This window comes from Podarcis vaucheri (genome assembly GCF_965113315.1).
Source record: "Podarcis vaucheri genome assembly, chromosome: 11".
Taxonomy (NCBI): Eukaryota; Metazoa; Chordata; class Lepidosauria; order Squamata; family Lacertidae; genus Podarcis; species Podarcis vaucheri.
In genome coordinates, this window is record NC_138749.1 from 26,055,427 (window position 1) to 26,080,043 (window position 24,617).

Below are 24,617 nucleotides of genomic sequence, written 5' to 3' on the forward strand. Positions count from 1 at the left end.
AATGTGTTCATAGTCACCTGAGAATACACCTCATTGAACTCAGGTAGTACTTGCTTCAGCAGTATAGAGGTATAAATAAGAAAGCTTGCATAACTTTTTTGAATAGTTCTCTGTAAATGTTTACCTTTTGTATACATTGTGAGCCTAGTAGAACAGTTTTGTTTGCTTCCCAGTTTACTTTTATTTATGCTAAAATTGTTTCCCCTTCTAAATTTGACATAGTTGTATTTTTGCAATCTTGCTAATGAAACATTGAGGTTCTGTTATTTCTGTTTATTTTTAATCAGATAGTTGGGTCGCTGTAATTCACATTTAAAAAGGGGAAGGCTTTTGAGAACAAATTTATGTTCTGTGAAAAATAACTAATTACAATTATCTGTTCAGCAGAATTGCTTTTTTGTGCACGCTGAAACAGATGCCTAAAAGAATGCAAATATGCCTGGAAAATGCCTCCTTCTGTGTGTTTAATGCTGAAGTTCTACAGTCCAGGCTTTCAATGAAACGTAGAACATTTTGAGAGCAGATTGGGAGCTGAGAAATTATAAATGGAACTACAGTTGTACCTCGGGTTATATACGGTTCAGGTTACAGACGCTTCAGGTTACAGACACTTCAGGTTACAGACTCCGCTAACCCAGAAATAGTACTTCGGGTTAAGAACTTTGCTTCAGGATGAGAACCAAAATCGCGCAGTGGCAGTGGGAGGCCCCATTAGCTAAAGTGGTGCTTCAGGTTAAGAACAGTTTCAGGTTAAGAACGGACCTCTGGAACGAGTTAAGTATGTAACCAGAGGTACCACTGTAGTTTCCTTAAGAAAATGGAACAGGGAAAGCATTTGATATTGTAATTGTATAAATGGGTAAGATTTCTGTTTGTTGTTTTTGGAGTTGAGACAGCTGCTTCTGATTCAGTTTTTGCTCTGTGTATTGTGCTTTGGAGAAGAGCATTTTTTAAAAAAATTATTGGTATTTGTAAATGCTTTTCATATTTGTTAGCCACCTTGAACATTTCATGGAATGGCAGAGAAGTGTTACCGTAAGTGGTGCAGGATGTTTCAGTGTTTCAGAGGCTTCTTGCTGCGAGGGAAACTTGAATCATTTGCTTATTTTCTCTTTAATATGTGTGACTCCAGTTCTAAAAAATTGCACGTATTATTTGTCTTTGTGGAATTAAACCAATGCCCCATCTGTACCTTACATTTAAAGCAGTATCATACATGTATCCATGGATTTCAACAAGTCTACAGTAATCATGTCTAATGTTGGCTTTTGCTCTATATTCTCAGTCTTCATATGATATATAGTGGTTCAATTAAATATTGATTTAAAATCTTGGGTTCAGTGAATACTTAAATTTCCAAATACAGTAACAGGTGAAGTTGCCATATAGAAACTCAGATATATAAGCTAGGCAGCAAATAGCTCCTTAAACTAGGGTTAGTCACCAAACAGGAATACCTAGTTGCCATTTTTGGGCAAGACAACTTGAAAATTGTATTTTTCAGTATGACTTTTTGGTTCCTGAAATTTATTCTAATTGTGTTGATAAGATATCACGGATAGAATTCTACAGGATATGTTGCTAGTGTGTGAAAACAGTCGAGATCCAGGGATCCCCAGGCATTCACCTCCAGAGGGTGGAGACATCAAGCAACTATCCTGGTGCCAAGACAGCTTCACTTGGTTGCAAGTAGTCAATAGTCAGGTGCAAATTGTGCCTGGCGAATTTTGAATGCTGCAATATAGAATACTTAAATAGTGTATATACTTATGCCAGTGGGTTTCTCTTGAAATATCTTTGACAGATTTTCATGGATCTCAATAGTGCCAGTAGCATTGTTCTTCAGGTCTTGACCCAAGCCACCAGTCAAGATACCGTTGTGCTGAAACCAGCCGAAGAACAACTGAAACAGTGGGAGACACAACCAGGGTTCTATTCAGTATTGTTGGTAAGTCTTAAGTCATTATTGCTTCCTTTCCCCCCCCCCCTTCACTCCTCTGACTTCTTTCTTGGTCAAGATATATATTGCTCATCCCAATGTATTTTTTTTAAAGGCAAAGGTGCTGTTTCTTGTAGCAGTTAAAAAATTTTCAGCAGAGTTTTAGCATTGAGGAAGGTAGACATTAGGGCTTATGGAAGCTATTTTGTCTTTTTACTAGAACCTCAAGGTCCACCAACTGAGATGCAGAATTTAATTATTTGTTTTTGTAGATTTGCAGGATACCTGCAGTCCACTCCTGCTGATTTGGAGCAATTATAAGTAACCGTTAAATGCCTGCCATTTGTGGACTGGATAGGAAGTGGGTGATGGGAAGCTCCCTAACTTATTGTAAGGTTTGAGGCTGACACAGTCACAGGCAAGGGGGCTCGGTACTTCTCTTTCCTTTACCTCTCCACTCAATATGGCACCATCCCTTCTTCCTCGTCTTCAAGGCTGGGTATGTTTAGCCTGGAAAAGAGGAGACCGAGAGGAGATATGATAGCCATCTCCAGATATCTTAAGGGCTGTCACATGGAAAAGGGAACAAGCTTATTTTCGCCTGCTCTGGAGGGTAGGACTCGAACCAATGGCATCAAGTTACAAGAAAGGAGATTCCAACTAAACATATGGAAAAACTTTCTGACAGTTAGAGCTGTTGGGCAGTGAAACAGACTACCTTGAGAGGTTGTGGACTCTTCTTTCTTGGAGGTTTTTAAGCAGAGGCTGGATGGCTATCTGTCATTGGTGCAGTTACAGATAGGTAGCTGTGTTGGTCTGCCATAGTCAAAATAAAAAATTCCTTCCAGTAGCACCTTAAAGACCAACTAAGTTAATTCTTGGTGTGAGCTTTCGTGTGCATGCACGTCATTGGTGCTTTAGCTGAGATTCCTGCAATTCAGAGGGTTGGACTGGATGAGCATTGGGTCCCTTCCAGCTGCTATGATTCCTTGATAAGACTTACATGGGCCTTGAAGCTAAGGAACAAGAGAGTGGGTAGCAGTGCAATTCTGTACATGTTTACACATAAGCAAGTTCCAGTGTCTTCAGTGGGGCTTACTGCCGGGCAAGTGTGCATAGAATTGTGGCTCAGTACATATCGGCATTATTTCTACATATGTCTATTATATCTATATACGATGCTTGGACCTCACTCATTCACTGACAGAGATATCAAAGGGGGGATAATTTTAAGTCTGAAAACAGTATCTTTCTTTTACGCCCCTTGAAATTCAGAATATGCCTGCCTCATCTAGGGATCAGCAGTGAGCATGTCCAGCCAGACCTGAAATAGAACGGTGGGCTTCAGAAGTTCATTCGTCAGCAGATGCGGTGTTGATTGAAATCAGCATTAATAGCAAGTGGCGCAGTGGCTCCGCTTGCATGTAAAACTAAACCATAACTCATGGTTTGTTAGACAACGCTGTGTGGGTTAGTGCACAAAGTCTGAGCTTTCCAGCTTCACTCCTCTGTTCTGCAAGTGGGTCCACAGACCATGCAGAGAGTATCTTAGCGTTGCATCAAAACATAGGCTCCTGGCTTGTTTTGCCCTGACACATCGTTACTGCTAAGCTAGTGTCAAGGCCATGGCTTCAAGTTGGCTTGCGGTTGCAGCTTGTTTGCCAAAGCAAACTGTGGTCTCAGGTTCAGACATAATGCTGAGTTCAGCTCTTTTGGAAAGGAGGAGGGAAGCAGAAGTATTTGGCTGCTTGCACAGCCTTCGCCTACCTGGTACCCTCCAGCTGTTTTGGACTACAACTTCCATCAGCCTCAGCTAACACTGGTGTCCTGGCTGGGGCTGATGGGAGTTGTAGCCCAAAACTGTTGGAGGGCACTAGGTTGGCCGATCCTGTCTTAGCATTATGTGCAAACATGACCAGTCTTTCCTGTATATTTAGATACTCCTTGTGTGAAACAGAAACATACAGTTGCAAAAACTGAAGGCGAGGAAGGAAGCACACTTGCTTTTCTAGTTTACATCTGACCTAAGTCCTTTCCAGCAAATAAGGGAATTTATTTGTTTCCAATTAACAAAGCTGAATTTGCCCTCAAACCTTAAAATTTGAATGTCTTTCTACCTCTTCTAATTAAGAGCAGCCCCAAGGCTACTTATGTTAATTCATTTAATTGAATAAGAATTTAACGTGGCTCACATTTCATAAGATGGAAACAGAGTTTGGACAGATGATTTATTGATGTGATAGCTGATGGCGTGGAATATTAATTTTTAGCAATGTTATATAAAAGACAGAATTTAGAATCACACACCTCACTGCGTGCAGACATAATGATAAACTGCTGGTGCATGCTGCTTTCTTGCTCCTTGAAAATTGGATATAAATAAACAAGGAAGTCTTGACTTTACATTGCATCCAAACCAGGGATTGTGGCTTGTTTCTGCCTAACAATCCCCCATTTACTAGTCATCCTTAAGCCATGTTGCTTTAATGGACTTTGACTTGTTAGTATACTATGATCTTTATTTAGGTGCAATAGGTAGCCAAGTCTTCATGGTTTGTTATTCCCACTCATACCAAGGGAAGAGTGAAGTGAGAGCAATTGGGCAGCATATACCAGTGTGTTGCTTGGTTATAGTTAACCATGAAAAGTCAGAAGCCCTAGCATATTTTAAGTGTTAACTTGGTCTCTGTGTGCAAGAATCCTAATGTTAGCAATGCTCTCCTTAATTCTGTTAAAATTTCGTCAGGCCAATTGATGAAATGGATGGTGGCGATCTCAGCCCTACTCAGTTACTAATTACTGAATGCTATGAGCCAGGATCTTAACTTCAAACCATGGTTTAAGATCCTGGCTTGTTCAGGAGCAAGTAACCACAGTTTCCCGGTTTGAATGAAACATGAAACTGTGGTTAATAAGAGACTTCCCAGTTTAATGACAACTGTGCTGAAGGGGCTGTGTGAGAAAGAGAGCTTAATCTGCCAAGGTACTGTAGCCTGAAGCAGGCCTCTGAATTTGTTTGACAAAGCTTGCTCATTTTGCTGAATAATGTCTATGTTCTCTCCTTTTGATGTGCAGACTAATGATCTTTTGATAATTCTGCCTTCTGATTTTGAAAGTGTTGGATATTGGGCCTATTTTTGCCACATTTGATAGGAATTTATTTGCGGTTGCTTGTATGAGAACTGGGGGATGTTTCCATCCTTCTCATGTGTGATTATATAGTGGATGGATGCATAGGCGGCATCTACACTGCTGTGTCTTCAAAAGCCAACAGGCAGCTAGTGCTTCACTGCAGAGCTTACAGCCTGGGAAAATTCCACTTCACACTGAGATGCTTGTAGTTGATCTAGTTTTTGGAAATAGTCCAGTGTTGTGTCCATTAAAACATCATGGCCGGGAGAGAACATAAACCAGCTTGTTGATGATGTTGAATGAGGAAGGGAATGAAAGTGTTGGCCTTATTGCTTTGGCAACATCCAGTATGAATTGGTTTCCATTATAGAGTCCCCCCAGCCCTTTTAAATGCCACTGCAGTAGATTGGATATTAATTACAGTAGGCATCTGTAATATGAGTGAGGAATGAGGCAGAGACTGGGGCTCTCCATTGTTTTCCCCAGCCTATGCCATGTTCTCAGACATTCTCTTCCCAGAGGTATTGAGTGGCTTATAGCAACTTAAATTAAAAAAAAATATACAATGCTTAAACTCTGCATATTCTTCTGCTGGGGGTCAGGCTAAAAAGTAAAAGCAGATTATGTATTTCCTGGTCAAAGATTATGACTAAAATCACATTACATCCAATATTGCTTTTGTTAAAACCTTATTTTCTATCCACACAGTTTAGTATAATATGGAGGCTTCCAACCATTATGCCATTCTCCAGTGCTAAAATGATGTGTACTATAGAGAGAGAGCTATGTTTAACTCTATACTTTTCTTCCAGAATATCTTCACAAATCACACCTTGGATGTAAATGTGAGGTGGTTAGCTGTGCTTTACTTCAAAAATGGAATTGACCGCTATTGGAGACGTGTGGCACCACAGTAAGGAACACATTCTCTGTGCTCTTATTTTGCTATATATTCTTTTAAAAGTTGCAGTTATGAGAAATGTTTGTGGCTCAGACCAGATTGAAGACTTTATATCAGGGGTCGGCAACCTAAGTCCCATAGGTCAGTAGCGGCCCACGGGGCTTGTCTATCCGGCCCATGGTGACCCCTGCAGCCCCCCGCCGCCCGCTCTTACTGGCGCGGTGTGGTGCAGGGACCGACTTCCGGGTTGATGGCGCCTGTGTGCATGTGCATGGGCGCTCCTCTGACCTGGATGTGAGCCAGAAATAGCATGTGTGCACGTGTGCGGGATGGAGAAGCGCCCATGCGCATGTGCGCACGCTATTTCTGGTGCACATCTGGGTCAGAGAAGCGCCAGAAATAGTGTGTGCGCACGGGCGCTCCTCCGACCCAGAAGAGTGCACGTGTGCACATGCTCCGACCCATCCTCCAACGGATGGAGCATGGACCAGCCCATCATTTGGTAAGCTTGCCAACCCCTGCTTTATATCCTACCCTGTATATCCCTTTATGCAGTTTACCAAGGGAGAGATTCCTCTATTTATTTCAGAATTCTCTAGCTCTTTCTGTGCTGAACTGGTGTTAAGACTTGTGTGGAGATCAACCTTAATCAATGGCTAACAATAATTAGGGCTTGCTTTTACAAAGGGTTTGGACACCAACTTCAAACCCAAGTTAACAATAAGCTCTGGTTAAGACTGTACTGATGCAAGCCTGTGCCATGTTTGAGGCAGGGGGAAATTGCTGCAGAGACATTAGGCAAATGCCATCACTATATTCTTTTAGACATTCGTTGAAAACTTTTCTGTTTTGGCAATCCTATGATTTAATTGATGATTTTTTTTAAAGTTTCATTGAATTTTATCTGTGTTTTTAATGATTATGTATCTTTGTTTTAAATTGCTTTGTGGATTTAACCATTTTCCCCTGCAATTGTATTTGTATGCTGTTTGGAGAATTCTTTGATGAAGTAGTTTTACATTTTATTAATTAATGAAAATTAGCTTCTCCTGTTTGTTTTTTACATCCTTGTTTTCACCAGTTCCTATAACTTTAGGTTGGTATCTTTCATAGGACTAAATATTTAATGCAACTTTATGCACGTTTAACTTAATTTGTGACATGTATATGGGGGAAATATGTTGGTAGAATAATTCTGAGATTTTCTGAAGGTAGTTCTAGAACTTGGTGCAAATATATTTTATTACTACAATATAATTTATTTATCTTATTTCATGGGTTTAGCTAGCTTCACAAATGTTATCTAAGTAATCAGATTTTTGTTTAGTGGTGGAGGGAAATGGCTAAATTATAAACCTGGTTGTGTGACACTCCTGTGTGGGGAATAAAGATCACTTCTACATTCCTGCAGATGTCAGTATTGCATCACATGAGCAGCTTCCAAAAGGCTGTTTGGTTTTTTCATTTTCAACATCCACACAAACCCTTATGCTTAAAGTGCTTTAGGAAATATTGCACCTGGGTATACCTGTAGGGTGAATTTATCCTTTTCCATTTTCGGTTGTGTTATGCATTTTCACAGTTGGAAAAACGTTCCGCTTGCCTAAAAAGTGACAAATCTCTTCATTCCCCATGGACTTCCACAAATGTATTTATACACGGCACAGAAACATTTCTTAATGCTAACATTTAAATATGACCCCTAATGCTAGTTAAATTCCTAAAATACTTTGATGGTTTTTGAAAGCTTGGTTTCTTAGCTACGATCCTGAGAAAAATAAGGGGAAGAGCCACATAGAGTGGAAGTATCTTTCTCAATAGCAGCTATGCCTTATTCCACTTATTGCCTTATTCCACTTACTGCCATCTGATTTTAAAATTCATCTGAGTCTTTTGTGCGAAGGTTTGCGGACATAGCCCAGGAAAGAAAGAGAGACTGGCCTCTTGAATAATTAAGCTTTTTATCAACGTCATTATGTTACAGTTTACTGATAAAATGTAAAACTTTTCAACTGTCTCTTCAGTTAATCAAACAATCATATTATTTGTATGCGGCCTTTCCAAAGTTAAAAGCAGGCTCAAGGTGGCTTACATCATATAAACAATAACAGTGGTACCTCGGTTTTCGAATGTAATCCATTCCGGAAGACTGTTCGAGTTCCAAAACGTTCGAAAACCGAAACTCCATAGCCGACAGCTAGGCTTCAGGATCTCGCACTCAGTGGAAGCTGCGTTTCCTGTTCGACTTCTGAGACGTGTTCGAAAACCGAAGCATTTACTTCCGGGTTTACAGCATTGAGAGTTCTGAAATGTTTGTCAATGAAGACATTCAAAAACCGAGGTACCACTGTACATAACTACAAACATAGAATCATAGAATCATAGAGTTGGAAGAGACCACAAGGGCCATCGAGTCCAACCCCCTGCCAAGCAGGAAAATACATAGTCATAACCAAAACTTCAAAAATACACAACCAAAGTAATAATAATAATAATAATCCAACAAAACACTAAAATACAATAACCTATTAAACATTAAAAGCTTCCCTAAACAAGACTGCCTTTAGATGTCTTCTAAAAGTTTGGTAGTTGGTGGGTTTTTTTGACATCTGGTGGGAGGGTGTTCCACGGAGCGGGTTCCACTACTGAGAAGGCCCTCTGCCTGGTTCCCTGTAACTTGGCTTCTCGCAGTGAGGGAACCGCCAGAAGGCCCTCGGTGCTGGACCTCAGTGAACAATTTCTACATCAATAATAAGATCCAAAATAAAGATTCAGCTTTTATTCTCACTTGCTGACCTATATGAGCAAAGCAAGCGAAACCTGTGCATTCCTCCTTGGGTATCATACAGTTGGATCCGAAGGTATCTTCCACTTCCGGAAGGACTGTTTTACTCTTGCTGCTATTCCAGGAGAAAAGTGGAACTACACCCAACTTCTATTCTTCAGCTTGAGCAGGAAACATGTAAGAGCTGCAGTGGAACCTCTTGCGTCAACACTTATGCAAGCTCTTGTACAAGTCTGCAGAATAGTGCTAATAGCTATTTTCTTTCAGCACATGGTTCTTTGGCTCCAATCTGTAGATTTTAGGCTTGTCTCAAACATTACTGGAAAATATGTGTCATTCTTCCAGTATTCTTGCTAAGTAGAAGAAACTCTCAAAACGTTTAGATAGTAAGAAATGAGAAGTTGCATCTATTATGTGTATTTATTTCTTTAAAAACAGTGCTCTTTCAGAAGAGGAGAAATCTACATTACGCGCAGGGCTTATTGCCAATTTCAATGAGCCAATAAATCAGGTTAGTGATTATTATAAAAAAAGAATCATATTAACACTCTAAGGCTGTATCTTGTAATTTTAAAGTTTAACATTAGAATTAAGTGGTTTTGGGATTATTATTTTTTTTTATGAAAGAGGCCTATTAAATGAAGAAATAATTCCTGCTAAATCTCATAGAGATGATATTATTAATGGTGGTAGATTAGCATAGCCGGCAAGTGTATCCATTGTGCATGTAGAAGACAAGTCAGAGATTTGTAAGGTTAATCATTTTTACTCTTCGTTTTCTGTTCCTAATTTTCAGTAGAATTGTTGGCAGAACAAAACCTTAGCATCTAAGTGGCTTATTTTGCATGATGATGGCCTACTTTTATCAGATTTATCACCTGATCTGAGAAAGTGGCAGCTGTCAGGTGTTATGTGCATTTCTGGACAGTTAAATGTGGGACAACACAGCCTTATCTGTGGGGTGAGATGGGCAGGATGATAAAGTGTTCAAGTTGGAGACAGTTGAGTGTAAAGTTTGTTGGAGCAAAGATAGGCAAGAGTCTTGTGGACCTTTAAAGACTCTTACAGAAAAGGCAACCAAAATTATTAAGGGGGTGGGGCAGTTCCCTCATGAGGAAAGGTTACAAAATTTGGGGCTTTTCAGTTTAGAGAAAAGTCACGTAAGAGGCAACATAACAAAAGTGTATACAATTATTCATGGTGTACAGAAAGTGGGTAGAGATAAGTTCTTAGAATGCTACAACTCATGGACATCCCCTGAAGCTGAGTGTTTGAACTTTGTCTGTGTAGATAAACCGTGGAAATCACCACAAGAATAGTGATTGCCAGCAGCTTAGATGGCTTTCAAATATTAGACAAATTCATGGAGGATAAGATTACCTCCACAGTCAGAGGCAATATGCCTCTGAATATCATTTTTTGAATATCATTTTTGGGGGGAATCACAGGTCAGGAGAGTGCTGTTGTGCTTCTGGCAGGCTTCCCATAGGCTTCCCATAGGTTGACCACTGACTGTGAAAGCAGGATGCTGGACTCAATAGACTTTCCAGATGAGGAAGGAAAAAATCCTATGAGCTGGGAAGACCCAAAAGACCCCATGAGGACTGAGCATGCTCAGTGACCATAGAATACTGACTGACTTCTGGCGCAGTGGAAATAGGAAACTGGATCAGAGCGGGAAAAGAATAACTGATTGGAAAAATGAACAGGAACATTCCTTGTTCTGAAATCTTAAATTTTGAATTGAGTTAATTTATCAGCTTCGCCAAACTCAGCAAAATGCTAGCTGAAATTTCATCAGATGTGTGAGGCTATTTAAAATGGAAACCAGTCACTTTAACCAGGACTGACTCCCTTTTGGATTGTGGCCATATGCGCCTGCTGTCTTAACTGTGTTTCCTTTGGTTGCCTTTGCAGATTGCCACTCAGATTTCTGTGTTGATTGCCAAAGTCGCGAGGCTGGATTGCCCTAGGCAGTGGCCGGAACTTATTCCCATTCTTGTCGAATCTGTTAAAATTCAAGATGATCTTCGACAGCACAGAGCTCTACTTACCTTCTACCACGTCACAAAGACTTTGGCATCTAAACGGCTTGCTGCAGATAGAAAACTTTTCTATGATGTAAGTATCCCTTCCAATAATGCAGGCTTTGAGTCAGATTAGTTTCTCCTATCAGGCATGCTATTTCATTTCTTCTGATCCCCACATTTTAGAAGAGAGTAATATGACAGCAGCATGCAACTGGAAACACAGGAAGCTGCTGCCCAGGGGAACTCCAGGTTGAAAGTATTTCTTTTTAACCTTTGTTGTAGTTGATGACAGCCTGCTGGCAAAATGTGTCATTTTGATCAAGCGCTCCTTTACAGCGCAATATCAGACAACTCAGTCAATTTAATGTAATGTTTCCCAGTCTCCTGACCACGATGAAAAGATCCAACCTCCTCCTCTACTGTTGAATCCCCCTACTTCCACTGTCATGATCTAGTGGTCTAGACCCTCGTAGACCAGGGTTCAAATCTCCCATGAAGCTCTCTGGATGACCTTGGGCCAGTCATTGTCTCTCAACTTTACCTACCACACAGGATTGTGAGGATAAAATGGGTTGAAGGAGATATACCGTATTTTTTGCTCTATAGAACGCACCGGACCATAGGAGGCGGAGAACAGGGGAAAAAAATTCTCCCCCTCTCTGCTCAGTGCCCTTTCAGCGAAGCAACAGGAGAAACGGAGCCCCTTCCATTTCTCCTCCCGCTTCGCTGAAGGGGCGCTGCGCAGAGAACGAAAACCGCAGCACCTCTCCAGCGAAGCCCGGAGAGCAAGAGGGATCAGTGTTCACTGACCCCTCTCGCTCTCCAGGCTTCAGGCGGCTATCTGCAAGCCTTTGGAGCGCAGTGAGAACTCCTGCTGCGCTCCGAAGGCTTGCGGATAGCTGCCTGAAGCCCCCGGAGCGCAGCGGGAGTTCCCCCTGTGCTCCGGGGGCTTCAGGCAGCTTCAGCGAAAGCAACACGAAGCCTCCGGAGCATGGAGGGAGCTCTCCGCCTGCGCTTCAGAGGCTTTGCGCTGCTATCGCTGAAGCCAAGGAGCCTGCATTCGCTCCATAGGATTCACACACATTTCCCCTTAATTTTTGGAGGGGGAAAAGTGCGTCCTATAGAGCGAAAAATACGGTAAGTGTAACAAAGAAATAAAATTGTGTCTGCACCTTGGTTAACATAAACCAGCAGCTAGCTATAAACTATCATTTGAAACCAGCTTCAAACTATTGTTTTCTCTTCCACTGTAAGTTTTCCCCCTCACTGCAGACGTAATGCCACGGTTGATGTTGAAATGGAGTTGGGAGGAGACGGCACACAAAACCCTCAGTGCACTTTACTATTGCTGCTAAGAGAAATGGGAAGGCATGCATTATTTTCAGGGTCAGGGTGAATGTATTTGGATTTTATTTGTTTCATATGTAAAGGACGCAGCCTTTTCTTTCTAATACACCTGGTGTTTCTTAACTAGGAAAGCAGCCTAAAATATTTTAAATGAACTTCATACACACCATACATTTAAAGAACATTCTCTTGCCTCAAGAATCCTTGGACGTAGTTTGTTAAGGGTGTTGGAAATTTGTAGCTCTGTAAGGGGTAAACTGCAGTTTACAGGATTTCTGACATGGTGTGTGTGTTTTAAATGTGTGGTGTGTATTCAAAGTACACATCTTACTTTGCAGGCAGTCTTTAGTCATGGTTTAGATTCAGGTGCAGCATAACTAAGGAAAACAAGCCAGGTTTAGGTATTATGCTTACACACATTATACTAGTAAAGGTGATCTTTTCTATTTAATAGAAACTGCGACGTTGATCTGAATTAAGCATTAATAGTTATGATATTGTATGTGAGCTTATGATCCTGTTCGGTTATTTCTCTGGCTTTATATTTCTTTAACTGTACTTTTTTGAAATGATAAACCCCATGCAAGAAGCTTAATTTTGATGAGCCCAACACAAAGGTTTACAGTGGGAATACATAAACATTTTTTAAGGGCAGTGATATTGAACAGTCTGGAGCACAATGTACAGGACAGCAGATGGGGCTTCCTCCCAAGAGAGGGTGTGTGTAGAATCTTTGATATGTAGAAAGCATGCTGATATTCCTGCAGAATAAAAAGAAAACCAATCTATTTTCTGGAAAAGCAATTGCATTTTAAGACAAATTGGGTTATGTCTGAAACAAAAGTACTTGCACAACATTTTTTTAATTTACAGCCATCTGTCTCCATCTTGCAGTGTTCTGAGATAATTTAAATAACTTTGGGTGGGGGAAGTTTAATTAATTTGAATTTTGCTTAGCTGTGTTTCTGTCATTATCATAGTTTACAATGCTTATACCCGGAATATTTTTTCAGCTTGTTTAAGGACAAGCTTGTACTTTGTCATGTACATTTTGCTAATCACTACAGCTGTTTTCATAGTACAGCATATAGGCTCGCCTTCAGAAATGTATATGTTAACGTCTGAGTTCTGTGTACACATGCCATTGTGTACATTACTGAAATCTTAATGACAAAGGTCCAATTCAGATAATTTTCTAAACCATAACTTAGATGATTGAGAACCATGTGTTCACCTTTCCTCCTTCATATGTGACAGGAGAGAGCAAGCCACAACTTTGTGTCACAAACCATGGTTAGCCTTGCACTTCCATACTCCTCATCACCACCCCTTTGCAGGTTAGACAGCTGAGCTTTCACTTTTAGAACAAGCCACGGTTTTGTGCCACATGTGAACTCAAGGAACTGTGGATTGTTCTGATCAAGTACAGTTAAAACAAAACAGAATATCAAGTTTGATCCTGAAACTGTTTTAACTGATTATGTTTAGAACAAACCTCAACTCCCTGAATTCATAATAAAAAAATTCCTTCCAGTAGCACCTTAAAGACCAACTAAGTTAGTTCTTGGTATGAGCTTTCGTGTGCATGCACACTTCTTCAGATACACTGAAACATCCCTGAATTCATATGTGATGCAAAATTGCGGTTTGCTTTAAAACTGCAATTGGAACCTTTCACTCTCCTCTTACCTGCAGAGGAGTGGGGAAGGGGGATTGTGAAAGGCCAAGGCTCACCATGGTACGTTGCTGATCATCAAAACCACATGGTTTATGATGATCTGAACTGGGACAAAGTCTGCCAGTGAGTTTAGTAAAACTCAGTAGAAGTATTCGCATACACTGATGTTTGTCTCAATTCTGCTGAAAAGGAAACATTTTCTCTCAATGTGAGACTGGATGTGGCTAGATTTTATTTGCTTTGTGCATAGGAATATGCATAATTTTCTTCAGCTTGTTTCAGACTAAGAACAAATGAGTGTTCCATATTTATGTAAAGGCTCCAAATGTTCAACCATTGTTAAGTGATTGGAATTGAGTCTCATCACAACCATGTTTCGCATTCCACTTTTGGGATCTGGTTAGTTTCAACAGTGGTTAAGATAGGTAGTTCCCTTAAAGGCATAGAGGAGACTTTAGTGAGAAGAAAGGAGCACATGATCTGTGGATCCTTAATTATATTTCGAGACCAGAACCGTTTTATTTTTAAAAATATTTATTTCCCCCCGATATTTATAAACTGCTTTTCACCATAGATGATTTTCCATCACTGTAAAATATACACTGTTAAGAACAGTTTCAGTTAAAATAGTCATGAGTGAAGCTGTATTCCAAAATACACTTATTAAAAAGTAAACCTCTTTGAGCTCACTGAGACTTATTGTACTTTGCATTGTGCTGCTGTGTCCTAATTAATCCATTGGAACAAGTTAGTCATGACTACCTTAAACACCATTACTTTCCATGGGATTTAGGCATGATTAATATAGTTGGATTGGTTCATTGTGTTCCATTAACAAGAACTATTTTGACTAGTAATTTATTTATTTTTTACATTGCAGTTAGCTTCTGGAATTTACAGCTTTACCTGTTCCCTGTGGAATCACCATACAGATACATTCCTTCAACAGATTTGTACTAAAGATGAAACTGCTATGAGCAACTCGCTAGAAAGAACTCTTTTATCACTGAAAGGTAATTAACAAAATGTGTCATATCAGCATGAATGTGCACAATAAGGTGGGCTTTCAAATTTTCTACTAATGGAGTAAGACATTCTGTCTCTTCAGAGAGTTGCATTTGCATAGGGATCATAAGAGATTTTATTTTATTGGTGTCATTCACTGGTTGCTGAGGGGTATGCAAAATTCTTTCCAGCACTTGGTGCTTTTCTAAACTGGTCTTGGAATACAGATTTATGTTAATTTTGAAAGCCCATGATTCCTAAGAGCATTTTGTATGTCTCTCCTACAGGGCCAGGTAAAATTGAGCCATTCATATTTTATACTGGTAGGATGTTCCATCCAAAAACTCTTTGTTCCAAACTGCACATTCATTATGTTCTTGGCACTCTTTGTTTCAACTTGCATACATGTTTTGTCTTGAGCCGCAGCTTATCATAAAAATATTGAAAGAGCATATTTGATTCCTGCTTTAAGACATGGAAGTCTGGGTGGAAAGATCGCATTCGCTCTTGAAACGGCAACCAAAATATTCTGTGACCCTTTGGAACTGGTTTTGTTAGATTTTCTTTCTTTATCTGTTGCTGGTTTTGCTCATTAGTGGAATACTAACAATGTCATGATAGAGTGAGAAGCCAAATGTTTAAAACTTCCAGTTTATTTGATTATTATTTTTAAAAGAAATGTTTGATATTTTAAGAAGTGGAAACATTTTGCCACAGCGGTTGTTCACTGTGTTGGCTATTAGACCATGAGTGGCTTTCATGGGAGTAGTAATATTTTATGGGGCAGTAACATTACTTCATTTTTCAGTGCTTCGTAAATTGACTGTTCATGGGTTTGTGGAACCTCATCGGAACGTAGAGGTGATGGTAAGCAAGGCGGATCCTTTATTTGTATAAGTATATTGGGCCTCGCCCCTTCTTTCCCATTATGATTTAAATTTCATCTTCAAACTGCGACAGTGTTAATACTACAATGGATGTCTAGAAAAGATTTGTCTGGCAAGAAGTTAGGAGTTGATGCTTGTACGGGTGCCCTTTCGACGCCTGGCCGTGCAGGTTTAGAATCAGCGTAGCATATTGTGAAAGGGACTTGGGTGGCGCTGTGGTCTAAACCACTGAGCCTCTTGGGCTTGCCAACCTAGCACGTCAAAGTACAAGTAGATAAATAGGTACCACTCCGGCGGGAAGGTAAACGGTGTTTCCGTGCACTGCTCTGGTTCTCCAGAAGCGGCTTAGTCATGCTGGCCACATGACCTGGAAGCTGTACGCCGGCTCCCTCGGCCAATAAAGTGAGATGAGCGCTGCAACCCCAGAGTCGGTCACGACTGGACCTTTACCTAGCATATTGTAGCATATTGTGGCATCTCCACCCCTATCGTTCAGCCTGGACACTGAGCTCCGAGGGCCTTCTGGCGGTTCCCTCCCTGCGAGAAGTGAGGCCACAGGGAACCATGCAGAGGGCCTTCTCGGTGGTGGCACCCGCCCTGAGGAACGCCCTCCCATCAGATGTCAAGGAAATAAACAATTATTTGACTTTTAGAAGACATCTGAAGGCAGCCCTGTTTAGGGAAGCTTTTAATGTTTGATGTTTTGTTGTGTTTTTAATAAAGTGACCAGGGAAACCCAGCCAGATGGGTGGGGTATATATTTTACTTACTTACTTACTTACTGAATTTGACTTGATTCGATTTGATTTTCCTGAAAGCTTTTAAGGTAGTGACAACAGGTACAAAAGGAATGTGAAGTATGCTGCCGTATAGTAGGCTTGTTAAAAATGTATATATGTTGGGGAGAGGTCCCCCAGTACCTATTATGTTGATTAAATACTTTTTAGAGCAGATAATAATGTTGTGCAAAGAAGCATGATTGCTTATAGGTTGACATGTGGAATTCTGTACCCTTTTGTACTTTAAAATGTTGCTTTTACATCTTCTAGGGATTTCTCCATGCAGTATTTGAGCGGTTGAAACAATTTTTGGAGTGTAGTAAGTATCTGAAGTATTGTCCCGCCTTATGGATTATATTTTACACCTCAAGGTAAATAGTGCCATCTATGGTAGCAGGGGAAAAAATGTGTCATGCAGTGCAATACTTTGCTTGTTGGAAGTGGATTCTGCTGTATCCAAAGAGACTTGTCCCTAGTCAGTTTAAGGTTGCAGTTTTAGGCTGCAGTTCTGTGCATGCTTACTTGGGAGTAAATCCCATTGAACTCAGAGGATCTTGCTTCTGAGAAGATCTGTTTAGTTTCTGTTGCCAAACGGCAAATGCTTCTTAACCAAAGGAATTAATATTAGCAACAATTAACAGAAAAAAAGAAGCCATTTAACCAAGATGTTCACAAGAATGCATGTATGGGTTTTGAAATTCAAACTGGAAACTTCCTGGCTCAGTCTCCTCACCACAACTACAGCAACTATGTGGAATATACAAATTCCTATCCGTTATTTATGTTATGTTTCTCTTGAGTGTGTTGTTCATCACATCACAGCTTCTATCTATGTACCTAAAATGTGCATTTCGCTCAGTTGGAATATTGTTAATTCTGAGGCACCAATTTTACTTTACAAAATATGGCAGTTTTCAGTTACACTTAAAGGAAGCTTATGCTGCAGTAAATCTGTTAGTCTTTAAGGTGCCACAAGGCTTTTTTTCTTTTTTTGCGTGTTTACTACAACAGACAAGCATGTCTTCTCCTTTGGCTGTCAATAATAATTGAATTTTTTTGCTGTTGTTTACCAGGTAAAAGTATAGAAGCAGATCACGTCTGCAGAGATCGCCTAGAAAAGACTATAATTCTTTTTACTAAAGTGGTAAGTTTCACTAAAGTGGTAAATTTCACTAGATTATTTTCAGCCAAATATTCTTAGCGAATTAGCTTCATGGACTAGTCAGTTTTAATACTGTCTTTTTTAAAAAATGGATCAGTTCAGCAGAATAAATGAAGGGGAAGGGCCTGGGATGGAGGTAGACACAGAACATCCAACTCATCATTCTAAAAAACTGACTATATCAACAAGCTGTTTTCAATTGCATTTTTGGTTTTTGTAATACACTTTCTTATTTATTTATCTCTCATTATTAACCAATTGTGTTTTTGGTTTGTATTTCTCTTACAATAATCCTGTTACTGTCCCCCTTGCTTTTTAGCTTTTAGACTTCTTGGACCAGCATCCTTTTTCATTCACCCCTCTAATTCAGAGATCATTGGAATTTGCTGTCAGCTATGTTTTCACAGAGGCTGGCAAAGGAGTTGTGTTTGAGCGATTTATTGTCCAGTGCATGAATCTGATTAAGATGATAGTCAAAAATTATGCTTACAAGCCATCCAAAAATGTGGAAGGTAATTTGGCTCTTTTCATTTTTTAAATGTTATATAAGTCTTGATAGTGATTTATTCCTTTTTGGACATAGATGAATGAATTATGGATTTATTTCACGTGAACTATTTTACTGCAGATAGCAGCCCTGAAACTCTTGAAGCTCATAAGATAAAGGTGTCGTTCTTCACATACCCAACATTAACAGAGATATGCAGGCGGTTGGTCACTCAGTATTTCCTGCTAACTGAGGAAGAGTTAACAATGTGGGAAGAGGACCCAGAAGGCTTTAGTAAGAAGCTGTTATTTATTTCAGCCAAATTTTAGTTTAAGGTACAATGCGTACTTTCCATTATTATCTAGGAATAATGTTGATGTTAGCAGCATGTGTAATGTTGTATGATTGTTAACTAGTTCCAGAAGCCCTTTTATGTACAAAGTTGCACTTTTTTATTTAACCAACATATGTAATTTAAAAACAATATGTACTTGATTGTGTAAAATTTATTTACTTTTATGTTGCAGCTGTGGAAGAGACAGGTGGAGATTCTTGGAAATATAGTATCAGGGTAAGCATACTGCTTAAAATTCACGCAGAGATCTTACATTAAACTTGACATTTTGGGATGCAATCCATATTTTAGACGTTACTGTATGTACATAGCCCTGACAGGACCCTCTGGCACGCTACCAAAGACCTCTAAATCCAGGCAGACTTTAGGCTGTGCTACTGTTTCCTACATTGTTTTCTTCACGGCTGGAAGGTTTCACACTTGCTCTGACCATTTGCTCCAGTGCTAAACCTCCCACCCAGGAAGAGAGCGGAGTGGTGATAATTGTGCAGTCTTTGAACTCTGCAGTTTTCAAGTCCCAAGTATTCCTGGAGGAAAGGATAGAAAGCGTTGTGATCAGCACAGCGGAGCTCTTCTGTGGGTTCATGCTCTCTGTGAAATTGGTATGTCATGCTGATATAGATGCAAGTAATAACACCCTTGTTTATTACTGGATAGAAACCCTTGCTGAAATCTTTCATCAGACTTGCCCATGGCATAAAGCAAAGCAGATACCATATTTTTCACTCTATAAGACTCACCAGACCACATGACACACCTAGTTTTTGGAGGAGGAAAATGAGAAAAAAAATATTCTGAATCTCAGAAGCCAGAACAGCAAGAGGGATCGCTGCGCAGTGAAAGCAGCAATCCCTCTTGCTGTTCTGGCTTCTGGGATAGCTGCGCAGCCTGCATTCGCTCCATAAGACGCATACACATTTCCCCTTACTTTTTAGAAGGGAAAAAGTGAGTCTTATAGAGCAAAAAATACGGTATTTTGTCGCTAGGTGCAGATCCACATGGTGGCCTTGGTCAGGGGCTTTGGCATGTGTGTGCGTACACACACACACACACACACACACACACACACAGGCTTCCCTAAGTTCCTCTCCTAACAGCAGAGATTCTGTATGTTTTCAAGCATTTATTTTCACACTTGTTATGAGTCCTGTAGATACGTCATGGAGGGGATGGTTAGATCCAGAGGAGAAATGGGAGGAGCTTGTGGAGTTGGAGCTGGAAGGGTCCTAGCAGGATGTGGGAAGTGAAATCTGGACCCCAAGAAGTATCTGAGCCCAGGGAGGAGACCAGTAGTCTAGGGAGTGGAGATTTGGATCCAGGGGAGGGACCGGGCAGGTTGGCAGAAGAGTGTGACATTCGATACCCCAGTTCAATACCTCCTGCTGTAGAGCTGCCCCCTGTCAGAGAGGAGTCTTCTTCTGGGGGAGGCCACTGAGTAAATTGGATGTTGAGCTGGCGCCTGCATTGCCTCCATTTGCAATGGCATGAAGATACCAGCCCTGGTGCAAACAAACCTCACAGACCCAAACCCTTAAAGGGACTGTCCACTTACTTCCCAAGTCCTAGGATATTAGACCAGTATGAAGTAAGCAGCACATAAGCGGCACACAAAACACTACCAAACCGTTCTACGTTCTAATCACCCTGTCTAACTCTTGTGCGTTTGATCAAACTTATCTAAAGGAGCCTGGCTAAAGGAACTTTAAAGACTGAATCTTTCATTTGGACACAATTTGAATGAGTTTTCTGTTTGTGGCTAAAATTGTGTTCTCTCAATTTTTGGATTATTAATAAAAGATTTAGAACGTAGAATGGTTTGGTAGTGTTTTGTGGGCTGCTTATGTGCTGCTTACTTCATACTGGTCTACTACAAGTATTGGCAGCATAGGTTCATTTTTTTCAAGTCCTAGGATAATGGCTACTTGCTATTTTAAGAGCTGTGCCTGCCCTGCTCGTCAAAAAAGAAGGTGCAGGGAGCGTGTTGCTTGTTGGATCAACGTCTTAGCTTGTGCTTAGCAAATAGTCCAGGCATGTCCAAAGTCCGTTTTGGTGGCCTGATCCGGCCAGCTGGTCGATTTAATCTGGCCCCTGTGGCGGTATATGTCCTGGGGTAAAATCCTAAAAAAAGATCAGCAACTTCAATCCTTTAAAAAAACTCAAAAACTTTGGTCAGTCCCTCACGCAAGTTCACTTAATCAAATCTGGCCCTCTTTGAAAAAAGTTTGGGTACCTCTGAAGTAGTCTATACCTCTTAAGTAACTGCTGCACCTAGTGGTAGTGATGGGTGAAATATTGCCACATAATGATTGAAAGCTTAAGCCCTAGTCAGCTATGATCATGGTTTCGTTTCAAGCGAATTCTGTACTCATTATTTTCGGTCAGTTGTGTCTGTTTGGGGCTCAGTTGTATTAATGTACTTTGTAAATGCTCAGTTCATACCTTTAAGAACAATTTCCCAATGTTTATAATTACAGGATGTGTTTCACTTTTGCTGTCTTGTCATATTTAGCAATTTCCTCAATAGTGCCTTTTTAAAATGAATTTGTTTAACATATTTTTGCCCTAAATAATGAACAGTTCTTTTCACTCCCCAGCCATGCACAGAAGTGCTCTTCATTGATATTTTTCATGAATACAATCAGACTCTCACTCCAGTTCTGCTAGAAATGGTTCATACTCTACAAGGTACCTTTTTTAAAAAAAAGTTTAGTTTAAAATTATATATTGTGTGGAACGTTGAGCAGCACTTAATATTTTCATTGTAAAATAGTAGTCCTAATACTTTTTGTATCGTTTGTAGTCAAGCATGCGTACACAAGGATGAAACTCTAAAACAGGCATAGGCAAACTCGGCCCTCCAGATGTTTTGGGACTACAACTCCCATCATCCCTAGCTAACAGGACCAGTAGTCAGGGATGATGGGAGTTGTAGTCCCGAAACATCTGGAGGGCCGAGTTTGCCTATGCCTGCTCTAGAAGACTTTCCAAATCAGCTTAGTGAACTCAGTTTCCCTTGAGACTACCCAGGCAACCCTGGCTACGCTCCATGCTTGTCTGTACATTCAAACGTACTTCATGTGGAGGAGCTCCACACATGTACACTGGTGTGCAAATAGAACTCTCTGTTGAATGTAGTTTGAGCACGCAGACATTGGGGAGTGTAGAAGAGGAGACTTTGGTAATGTGGTCCTGCGACCTTCTCTTCACAGTCTTTCAATACATGGAAGCAGGGCTTTAATTTCGCCACATGCTGCATATTATAGTTGCTTTATACCTTCGCCTTATCTCACAATAAAATACCGCCCCCCCATGTTGTTCTTACTCAAATCCTATTTGCGTTCTAACATTTTTACACTGTGTCTTAAAGTATTCAACATCAATACAGTGTAATAAATTACCGTATTTTTTGCACCATAACACTCACTTTTTTCCTCCTAAAAAGTAAGGGGAAATGTCTGTGCGTGTTATGGAGGGAATGCCTACGGGTGGCATGCCTACGGATTTTCCTCCTCTAAAAACTACGTGTGTGTTATGGTCGGGTGTGTGTTATAGAGTGAAAAATACGGTATATTGTTAGGCGAATCTCCAAAATACTTGCCCCTCATAGATTCTCTCTTCCCACTTTAAGGGGAAGAATAAAAATCTTAACGCATCAGAAACCCTGCTTTTGCAATGAACACGGCATATTATTTATTTAAATACATTTTGCTGCATTATGGATTTACTTGCTTTTTAATTATTTATTTTCAGGTCCTACTAACATGGATGATACCCAAACTCTGCTGATTAAAGATGCTGGTAAATTCCGTGTTTTCCGCATTTTAAATGGAGAGACTGGCAGTTGCTTGTTTTTTTAATCTGTTCTAATAACTGACAGCGTTAGAATGTTCCAAGATTTTGAAAGCCAGTATTGGAATAATCAACTGAAGTTGGGAGGGCTGCAACAGCTTTGGAACACAGCTTTTGAGGTGTAGTTTTTGTGGAACTACTGTTCTTTTAAGTTGCTTTTATTAAAGCTGCACTCCTATATCATCTTAACTGGGGGAGCCTCTTTTCATATGGGAAGTGGGCCACAGCAGGAAGGAGAGAAAGGTGAAGACCCATTGCAGAAGTCCGTTCTGATTGCGCACAGATATTGTTGCATACATCTCTCTCTCTCTCTCTCCCTCTCCCTCTCCCTCTCCCTCTCCCCACACCCTTGCACCTGAGTTACATTTCTTGTTGAATTGATGTATTTAAAAGACATAATTCAATTAAGTAGATTCATTTTGCAAAAGAGGCTACAATATTTTGTTTCATTTCCCCCCTTCAGTGTACAATGCAGTTGGACTGGCAGCATATGAGCTATTTGACAGTGTGGATTTCGATCAGTGGTTCAGAAACCAGCTGCTAGCGGAATTGCAAATCACTCATAACAGGTACAAGTCCCTTTCTGTTGGCTGTCAATATAAATTCAGCGAGCTTTGGTATGAAGTCTTAACTCTCCCGTTATGCTTTGCAGTTCTTCACTTTCACATTGGTATTTGCAGTAGATTTCTCTGCTTTCAAAAAAAGCAATAAATATGCAGTATCTTTTATTGCTGCATCAGCTTTTGATCTGGCAGCCTGTTTTGAATTGCATAGAATTCTCCAATGGTTTGCCTTCTTGTTCTAGATCTGGGTCCTGACACAGCTGTTGGCCCAGCCAGCTGCCTTGACTACTTTGACTTCTCTCAGTTCTTTGTCCATGTTGTGTGGTTTGCTACATGCAGGTCTTATGGGGCTTGAAATCAAGTAAATCGCCCTGCAGCACCATGCACCTTGGCAGCACTCTATAAGTAACAACTTCACTTGGGTTGCAAAAATGCAAAGTATCTTAAGATTTACTGTATCATAATCCCCTTATTGTCAAGGCGTAGTGTTGAATATTCTTTGAATTAGCTAACTGTGCATCATAATATAAAATTAAAATCTAAAAACTTGATGACCGATCTTTATGAAACTAAGGTGTTAGTTCAAGGGCATTTACCTTTTTAAAATATAAAAGTTCTGTCCTTGACACTAATTAATATTAAGAATTGTGAGGATTGTAGTGCCAAAATATCTTCCTAGAGACAGCAGAATCTGTTCCTCCAACAGATTTCACTCATGGAATGTTTTCAACATTAATATTGTATGATTTAAATAAGCAAATTTACCTGTTTGAAATTAATGTGTATTTTCTCCCATAGAAATAGACCTTTGGAATGTTTATTCTGCAGTGTTCTGCAGGGGCTGAGGTGGAGACCAGAGCAGTCTGATGTTGATTATAAAAACAAACACGTGTTCACACTTTGTTGGCAGAAATTACAGTACTGATAAGCATGTTTGATATTGACCCTTAAACAATTTAATGCAATACAATCTTAAAAGCCCTTTCTTCACGTAATAATTTTTGTTATGTTTAAAGGTATAAACCAATCCGTCGGCGAGTGATCTGGCTAATTGGACAATGGATTTCTGTGAAATTCAAGTCTGACTTGAGACCAATGCTGTATGAAGCAATTTGTAATTTGCTTCAAGACCAAGACTTAGTGGTACGTATAGATCAATCTCTTTGACAAATACTCCGTACTGTATTTATTTTTCATGTAACTGGCCTTTCTCTTCTACCTTGCAAATGGTATGTGCTTTTGTTCATGCTCTCGTGTTAGGAAGGTCTCTCAAGCTTTAGTTCTGTATAGGCTTACCTGACAGTAAGTCCCATTAATCTCACTTCTGAGTACATGCATAGCCCGAGCTGTTTGTGAAGTTTTATTAACTTTGATAATCTCTATGCCCCTGAAAGCTGTGGAAAAGTGAACTATAGTTTTGTATGGAAGCTTTTCTAGACCACCCCAGTCCTTACAGAGGACTAGTTGAATTTGTGAGAATGATCCGCCGTTGTATATATTTGCAGAACATGTATGCAATAGATCATGGGTCATGCTGTATATTGGAGAAATTTTCCTACTTTGCCAGTAGGCCAATATCTACCATCTGAGGGATCAGTCCATTGAGATACATTTGTAGAGCTGCTTTAAATGTCCAGACCAGATCCAGTAGGCAGGCCTTGAGTTGCAATGATCAGTCATTTTCAATGCCCATCAAGTGAGAGTCTTGGATGGGCAAG

At 40.2% G+C, this 24,617-nt stretch overlaps 1 protein-coding gene across 3 annotated transcripts in view; it reads left to right on the forward strand.

The window, feature by feature from the left end:
- The window catches only part of IPO11 (importin 11), a 72,115-nt gene that overhangs the window by 3,215 nt on the left and 44,283 nt on the right, over positions 1 to 24,617 (forward strand). For all 3 annotated transcript variants that reach the window (XM_082241847.1, XM_082241846.1, XM_082241845.1), the window contains exons 2-16: positions 1,805 to 1,948; positions 5,884 to 5,984; positions 9,196 to 9,268; positions 10,675 to 10,878; positions 14,693 to 14,825; positions 15,626 to 15,684; positions 16,754 to 16,802; positions 17,557 to 17,627; positions 17,965 to 18,157; positions 18,274 to 18,426; positions 18,660 to 18,703; positions 21,082 to 21,172; positions 22,238 to 22,285; positions 22,800 to 22,905; positions 23,916 to 24,042. In XM_082241847.1, the coding sequence (XP_082097973.1) occupies positions 1,811 to 1,948; positions 5,884 to 5,984; positions 9,196 to 9,268; positions 10,675 to 10,878; positions 14,693 to 14,825; positions 15,626 to 15,684; positions 16,754 to 16,802; positions 17,557 to 17,627; positions 17,965 to 18,157; positions 18,274 to 18,426; positions 18,660 to 18,703; positions 21,082 to 21,172; positions 22,238 to 22,285; positions 22,800 to 22,905; positions 23,916 to 24,042 (1,590 nt within the window). In that variant the 5' untranslated portion in view covers positions 1,805 to 1,810. The remainder of the gene's footprint in view (positions 1 to 1,804; positions 1,949 to 5,883; positions 5,985 to 9,195; positions 9,269 to 10,674; positions 10,879 to 14,692; positions 14,826 to 15,625; positions 15,685 to 16,753; positions 16,803 to 17,556; positions 17,628 to 17,964; positions 18,158 to 18,273; positions 18,427 to 18,659; positions 18,704 to 21,081; positions 21,173 to 22,237; positions 22,286 to 22,799; positions 22,906 to 23,915; positions 24,043 to 24,617) is intronic.